The following is a 7,728-nucleotide window of genomic DNA, read 5'->3' on the forward strand; positions in this document are numbered from 1 at the left end:
ACTGTACGAGGAGAGCGAGTTTGCAGCTGTGTGGACACAAGGACAGAAGGCCTCCCGCGCACCTCCACCCTGCGACGCACCGGGGTGCCCAGCGGCTGGTCCACAGTCACCTCTCCTCTGCATCTTTGCAGGAGTGAAAAGCTGAGCTGAGAACGCAGGAGGAGGAGATGGAAGTGGCTGAGGGAAAACAGAACACCTGGAGGACCGAAGCTGGGGGCTGAGGGAAGCCTCCCTCCCTCTCTCTGCAGCAGCAGCCGCCTCCTGTACCTTCGAGGTGGCTCCTAGAGTGAATGGAAAGGAAGCGTTCGACTGAACCTTACTGAGCTCTGCTCTGCTCTTCCCATAATCCTGCCTTCTCTAGGCCTTTTCATTATTCTCCACACCAAAAGCCAAATCCCCTTCCTAAATTTTAGACTCAACATTCTCCAACAGCCATCCACTCAGCCAGTCCATCCTGCAGCATCACAGGTACCCAGCGGGGGCAGCCCACTCAGGCAGGAAGGAAGCACTTCGTTCGCTCTTCCCAAAGCACCCACGGCTCCTCTTCCACCAGGCTGGGGATACCATGGCTAACGAGACGGGATCCCGGCCTCCCAGCACGTCATGCTAGCCAGGAGAGCCAACAGGAAGCAAACACAGACCACAAAGTGTCCCCTACCTGGCAAATTCGGGTGCTAGGAGAATGCACAGCAGGGGCAGGAGGCGACCTGAAGGGTGAGCAGATATAAGGGTGAAAGGGGTTGTGGAAAGAGGGAGTGAGATGGGGAAGGTGAAGGGCAGGGGTGGGGAGGGCTGAGCCCAGAAAAGGACAAGCAGGGTCTCACAAATCCTGTGAAAGGGTTTGCCCACGAGGGGCAAGGTGGCAACGGCTTCCCATAGAGGTTCTGGCCACAAGAACTCTGTGCACGTGGCAATTCTTATTTATTTTTATTTATTTATTATTTTATTTTATTTTATTTTACTTTTTTGAGACCAAGTCTCGCTCTTGTTGCCCAGGCTGGAGTGCAGCGGTGCGATCTCAGCTCACTGCAACCTCCGCTTCCAGGGTTCAAGCGATTCTCCTGCGTCAGCCTCCTGAGTAGCTGGGACTACAGGCATGCACGCTACCATGCCTGGCTAATTTTTCTATCTTTAGTAGAAACGGGGTATCACCATGTTGGCCAGGCTGGTCTCAAATTCCTGACCTCAAGTGATCTACCCACCTCGGCCTCCCAAAGTGCTGGGGTTACAGGCATGAGCCACCACGACCAGCAATTCTTTCCTAGGATCAAGCCTGGATCTTAGGATCTTTCTTAGGCAATCCAAGCTTGGTCCACACCCAGCACCAATTCTAGTTTCTGGACCAGCAAGGCCACAGGCCCAGTCCATAGGGATCCCACTGAAGTTCGGTGGTGACCTCCGCTTTGTGGGCTCTCTCTTTAGCCAAGGCAGGGGTATTCTCCCAGCGGGGATGGGGGGCCACACCCAGAAGAGGGTGGGCACATGATCGGGCCGCTACTCTCAGGAGCCAGCCTCCAGCACTCTCCCGCAGACCACTGTCATCAACGGGACACGGCAAGTGCCCAGGCAAAGAGCAGAGGGTCCCAAAGCCATCAGCCCGCATGTGTCCGGCTTGGTGCTGGGCACTCTACGGATACTACTGCTTTCGGTACTCACAACCAGCCTGCGTGGAGATATTATTACTGCTATAGCATCAACAGTGCACCCGAGGCTTGAGGAACCGAGCCACTTGCCTGGAGTGACATGCAGGTGGCAAAGCCAGCATCCAATCCCCTAACCCCACCTGTCTGGGTCTAAAGCCAGTGCTTTCAGCCTGAGCCTGACCTCTCCTATTAAGGCCTGGCCATGTTCCCAGGTGGGGGATCCCTGAGCCTGACCCTTCTCACTGTAACTGAGCAGTGTCCCAGGTGGCTGACCCCTCCTACCATGACGCAGCTGTGTCGCGGGTGGGTGATCCAGCAATCTGGCAGGGCCTTGATCTTCTATGATGAGACTGAGAGCTGCCACCTGTCAAAGTCTGAACTGCAAGCTCTTCCCTCCCCCTCTGCCTCCCCTATCCACCACGTGTTTTCTGCTGAGTCTACGTTGCACATCAGCAAAGTTTCCTAAAAATGGGAAGAAACCCTTGCAGGTATAAGTTGGTAAAAGAGCTACGTGGTCTGTCTCATGTCCCCACTCCCTGTGGGACGGGGCAAGAGGGGGCACGGCTAAAGGTGTCTGTCTGCAGAAGAATGTCACCACACATGGTGTACGCTCAGCTCCTCTTGCCACCAAGCAGGGAGCTCAGATCAAGGTGCTCCTGAGCTGAGTCCCTGGCCTGTTCTGTGAGAAGGCTGCAGCTTTTCAGTGCCAGCCGCCACCGTGAAAGGCAGTAGCCCTGGAAGCAGGTCTGTCTGTGGAACTGTCCAGTCTCCAGCTGGGAAGTGGTCTCAGGTGTCACCTGGGGCCCAGGGGCTCAGTCTGAGATCTGTTGGGGGCAGCAAACCAAACGCAGCCCAGTGGCCATTTACGGAAAAGAGGATCCCAGGTACAGCAGGACGGGGGAAGCAGAGTGGGCGGCGGGGTTTGGGCTTGGGAAAGCAAAGCAAAGCAGAAGGAAGAAAGAGGAAGAGGAGGCTGCGCGAATGTGGGTGGCCCCACGGGAGTCCTGGCAGGGCACCCCCAGTGCAGGGTGACTCGGTCAGGTCAAGAGAGTCAAAAATAGGTCTGTGAGTCAGAAAAGAAGATCCAAGTCCCCTGAGAAGTGAAACTGCCCCTCTGGGTGGGGCAGAATGGCGCAGGTGAATTCTGCATTGGGTGGAGCTGTGGTTGAAGGCAAAGGGCAGGCCCACCCAGCACCCCACTTGCAAGGGTCCACTGGGTGGGGCAGAGATGGTGCCTCTGTGACCCTGCTCCGCTGCCTGGGACGGGTGTGGCCCATGATCATTTTTTAGCCACTGTCACTAAGAAAGTAAACTCTGTGCCTTTGCAGTTGGCCATCGGGTGGGATTCTCCCTTATCTTTCAGGGTAACACAGGGCTTCTCCCCTCACTGTCTACCTAAGAACAGCATGAGCAGGTTCAGGCCATGGGATCAAAGCACGCATCTTCCTAGAGCTGTCAGGGTTGTGGGAGTCTGGTGGTCGCATCTGTGTCCAGCCCTTTTCTGGTAATGTCCCAGATGCCAGTCCCCTGGTACTCGGATCTCAAGTCTAAGAAGACAGTCTCCCAGCATGCAGGGAAGATGAACGTCTTTGGTGATGAAGGTGAGCACAGGCAGGTACATGAGCCCCGCATGGGCTTGTGGGCTAGTGATCACGGCCTTACTAAAAGAAAATGCGAAAATGCCGCCTCCCAAGCTGCCCTCCTGAGCCACCTCCTCCCCCGTGCCACTTCCTCCTGCCGACTCCCCCATGGCAGCAAATGGCAATCTTGCCAGTCCAGCACCTCAGGCTGAACACTCTGGGGTCATCCGCACACTCCTCCGCACCCCATGTCTGGCCTTGCAGTGCCCCGTGACTCCCCCTCAATACAAATCAGCGTTTGCTCACTTCTCCCACCTGTTCCGCTGCACCACGCCCCAGCACCTGCCTCCCTGCCTCCCCCACTCTTTCTCAGGAGAGCAGCCCGAGTTTGAGTGAGGCCAAATCACTTCTCTGCTCAGAGCCCTCTCTGAACAAGAGCCCAAATATGACCATGACCTGCCTCTCTCCCTTCCTAACCAACACTCTCCACACCAGCTGCTACACCTCCTCACACCCCACACCCACCAGGCACACGCCAGCCTCTGGGCCTTTGCACCTGCTCTTCCACTGCCTAGAATCGACTTCTCCAGGCACCCAATGGCTTGATCCCCACTTTCCTTCAGTTCTCTATTCAAAGGTCACTTGTCCTTAATCACCCTGTCTAAATGCAAAACCCCTCCCCTGCTCCTGCAAGTTGGAGCCCCTTTCTTTGCTTACTTATTTTTTCTTTTGAACATGTATCACTCTCTAATATATTTTGTTACTTGTTTATCTTGTTTACTATTGGATTTCTCCCAACCAGAATATAAGAATCATGAGGACAGGGATGTTCTCGGTCTCTTGTTCACTGTTGTGCCACCATCACCTATACATGTGGTAGGCACTATGCAGATATTTGATGGAATAAATGTAAAACCAAAATGTTGATTGTACAGCCACTCAGCATCAAAGATCACCTGACTACTCAGGAACACAATCTGCTGCTACAGTGGCGACCTGGTTGACTCAGACATCACAAAGCCTGAAACTATAGAAACAATGATCAAAAAAGTCCAGGAGCCTCAAACTGCCAATAAGGAAATTCAACATGCTCATGTTTTATAAAGGGTAACCCTGAACCATGTTAGGTCTCGCACAGAGGGGATTTAAATGAAAGACGGCCCACCAGAAAACACAAGAACGGAACACCTTGGTAACCCAGAGACAATATCCCCAGGAAACAGCTAGCTCCCTCCCCTAGGGCCGGGGGACAAGAAAGGGAGAGGGGGCATATCCAATCCAGATGGAGAAGAAGGTCGGGTGGGAGAGCGGGAGTGCGAGGAAAGGGACTGGAGGACCGAAGCTGGGCAAGTCCTGAGGTCAGCCTGGTCCGACCTCACCCAAACAGAAGGCCAGGAGAGTGCGCTAGTGAGCACTTGGCCTCCACCCCAGGCAGGGTTGACATATCCCTGCAGATGTGGCACTGTGACACATACAAGGCCCAGGGATGGCCTCCAAGCACCACTCCACAGTGTGTGTGCAGAGAGAGAAAAAGCACGTTCACCCCCACTGCAATAGTCAAGGGACGAAGAAAAGGGCTCAGCATCCCTTTAATTGCTAGCAGATTCAAAGCTGCAAGCGGGGCCAAGGCTCCCGCACCTTCCAAGGGTATGCAGTCAGACACTTCCAAGAGTCACCAGCCCACTGCCAACAGAAGCTCAGAAATCCAGATGTCCTCACAAATCTCTTAAATGGAACTAGAGAATGCAAATCTGACTCACCCCAGAAACAGTTCAATGCATGTAAACTGGGGAATCTGATAGGGAACTATGCAGAGAAAAGCTGGCACTGCAGAGCAGCAGAGCACACACACCTGGCTGCCTTCGTGTTGATAGTCTGTATATCCAGACAGTCTTTTTACGCAAATAATAAATCTGCATGGAAATAAGGTGCAATCTGCTTTTACATTACTGGGATATATTTTACTTGGTAAACAATTTCCCTGGACTTAAAAGGATCAAAGAAAGGGAAAGGACTTCCCTGGCGCTGCACAACAAAACCTGGGTGTGCCGGGCAGGGACCGGCTAACTGTCCCTCAGAAAACCAAGGACTAGAATGGAGGCAGGGCTTATGGTCCCGGCTCTGGTCCCAGGCTCCCCTCTTCACCCTCTCCAGGGGGTGCCAGACTGTCCCCAGCAGAGGCAGCAGCTCCAACAGTTCCATGGTGTGCTGTTAGAATGTCCTTTACACCCAGCCGCTGGGCCTCACACTCACCACCCACCAGCCCTGCCACCATCACTCTGACCCCTATTTCTGATGTGTGCTCCCCCTGAGGTACTTGGAGGTAGCTATCGTATCCCTTCTGAGTCTTTTCTCCACGGTAATCTCTCGCGTCTTTAACCTTTCTTCACTCTTTGGAGACACTCTCGCGTGTCCACAGACCTTGTGACCGCGTAACGGACCCAGCACAACTCAGGTGAGAGCAAAAGAGGCGGAGTCAGGGTGTGTGCAGGGCAAGTGGAGTTCCTCACACGCCCCTCCCTCCTGCTCCAGGTGAGCTATTTCCACCCGCATGGATGCGAAACCACACCCTCTTTCCACCGTCTGGCCCAACCCCTGCCAGAAGCGGCTGATGCGATGGTAACGATGACAACTGGCATTTATGGAGAACCTGCTCTTGTTAGACTTTCTACCATGCCTTTCAGTCCTCACCAACGTCAGAGGCCACAGGTACAAAGTTACAGGTGGGGAGCCCCACGGGGAGCCCGCTGCAACCAGCCTGCCCGGGGTCAGGGAGCTCAGACGCCTGACCACAGTGAGGCTCAGGGACTCCAGGGTGTCCAAGCCTCGCTCCGAGAAAGGTCACTGAATAGACCGCTGTTCCTTCACGATGCTTTCCTGATTTGGGCATTCATTTGTTAAATTTAAAATACCATAACAAACAGCAAATCCAAAGAAAACTGCTTGGATGCTTGAAATAACACCCAACTGTCTGGAGAACAGCTATAAATGGCAGGCTCTGGGGAGCGGAGGGAAGCCTGAAAGGCGGGCCTTCTCGCTCAGGGCCCCAACTGGCTGGCTGTGGGAGCCCTTCCAAAGGATGTGTCATGAGAACCGAGCTAATTATCCACGTAATTCACACCCTGGGGTTGGGGCCATCGCCAGGAAAAGCAGAGGGTATCTCAAGACTGCAGCCAGACAGCAGGCTGGGGAGACTTGGACGGGCCACCCTCTGCTGCAGTAAGTTGGCCCCAGGCTTTCAGGAGGTCTCCGCTTGGAGAAGGATTGAAGGACGGCTGCTGGGCCACTGTCCCAATGCTCCGAGCTACAGGTGGTCACCCATGTCCGGCGGGGGGCCGGGGGGCTGCTCGGAAGTCCTCCAGTCTTCTCCTCTCCCGGCCCTCCCAGGCGGCCCCTCTCCCCGGCCCGCTCCCTCCACCCCGCATTCTTCCCGTCTCAACTCCGGCCCCTCTCTCTTGCGTCCTCCCCGCTTCCACCCCCTCAGCTTGGCCTCCAAAAGAAAGCTCGGGCAGAGCCGTAGGAAAAGGGAAGCCGCCGCGGTTTCTGCAAACAAGAATTCCCGCGAGCCAGGACGGTCACAAGGCGGGGGAGGAGGCGGCGCAGCTGATCAAACTCGAATGCGGACCAGCCCTGGCGGGGGTGCGGGGGGGTCCTGGCTGTCCGCGGCGGCCGTGGGCGGGGCGGCCCCTGCGAGGAGGGACGGAAGGGCTGCGTGGCACCTCGCGCTCGAAGACCAGGGGCGCGCCCTCCGCGGGGAGAACTCAGGGGCGGCTGCCAGACCCGACGCGACCCCCGGCTGGGACCCTGCAGTTAACTGCTCCCAGACGCTTTCCCGGTGCGCCCGCCCGCCGGCCCGCGGGAGGTACCGGGCAGGGGCTAGGGCCGGGCTGACCCTGTGAGCCGCTCAGCCCCTGGCGCCCCCGCCCTCCTCCGAAGTGACTCGTCCTCGGGGACAGTGCGGAGCCCGCCCTGCCGGCCTCGGCCCCTTTCCCGCCCCATTTGGCTCCTCCGCCGGGGGCGCCCCCAGGCTGGGCAGGCCGGTTCCCCGTCCCCCTAACCCCGCCGCCCGGGCACCCCTCGTCGGCGGGCGCGGGGTCCAAGTGTGCCCCGTCCAGGGTGGGCAGGAGGGAGAAGTCGCAGTCTCGGTTGAAGTCTCTCCCCGCCTCCTTCGTGCACTTCAGGGTAGCCTCGGCCCCGCGCCCCTCCCGCGTCCCCGGCCCCGCACCTTGCCGCAGCGGCCCCCGCGCCAGCTCGGACCGGTCCTCGGGGAAGGCGTCGCGCAGGCGCTGCCACAGGCGACCCAGGTCCGCGAGGCTGCGATGCAGGTAGAGCACGCTGCGGTCCGACCACTCCGTGCGGATCTCGAAGAACTCCTCCTCGTCGCCGCGCCGGCTGACGATGAGCCTGCGGATGCCGTTCACCCAGCAGCCACGCACGAACATGTTCACGAGCGACGTGCCCTCAAACACCGCCGAGGCCATGTCGCACGCATGCCCCCTCCAAGG

At 57.2% G+C, this 7,728-nt stretch overlaps 1 protein-coding gene across 1 annotated transcript in view; it reads right to left on the bottom strand.

The window, feature by feature from the left end:
- PXDC1 (PX domain containing 1) overlaps nt 1–7,722 on the bottom strand; it is a 28,034-nt gene extending 20,312 nt beyond the window's left edge. The window contains exon 1 of the mRNA XM_011962616.1: nt 7,449–7,722. Within this exon, the coding sequence (XP_011818006.1) occupies nt 7,449–7,704 (256 nt within the window). The 5' untranslated portion in view covers nt 7,705–7,722. The remainder of the gene's footprint in view (nt 1–7,448) is intronic.
- Nucleotides 7,723–7,728: the final 6 nt, after the last annotated feature.

This window comes from Colobus angolensis, unplaced genomic scaffold (genome assembly GCF_000951035.1).
Source record: "Colobus angolensis palliatus isolate OR3802 unplaced genomic scaffold, Cang.pa_1.0 Scaffold6, whole genome shotgun sequence".
In the NCBI taxonomy this organism is placed as follows: Eukaryota; Metazoa; Chordata; class Mammalia; order Primates; family Cercopithecidae; genus Colobus; species Colobus angolensis.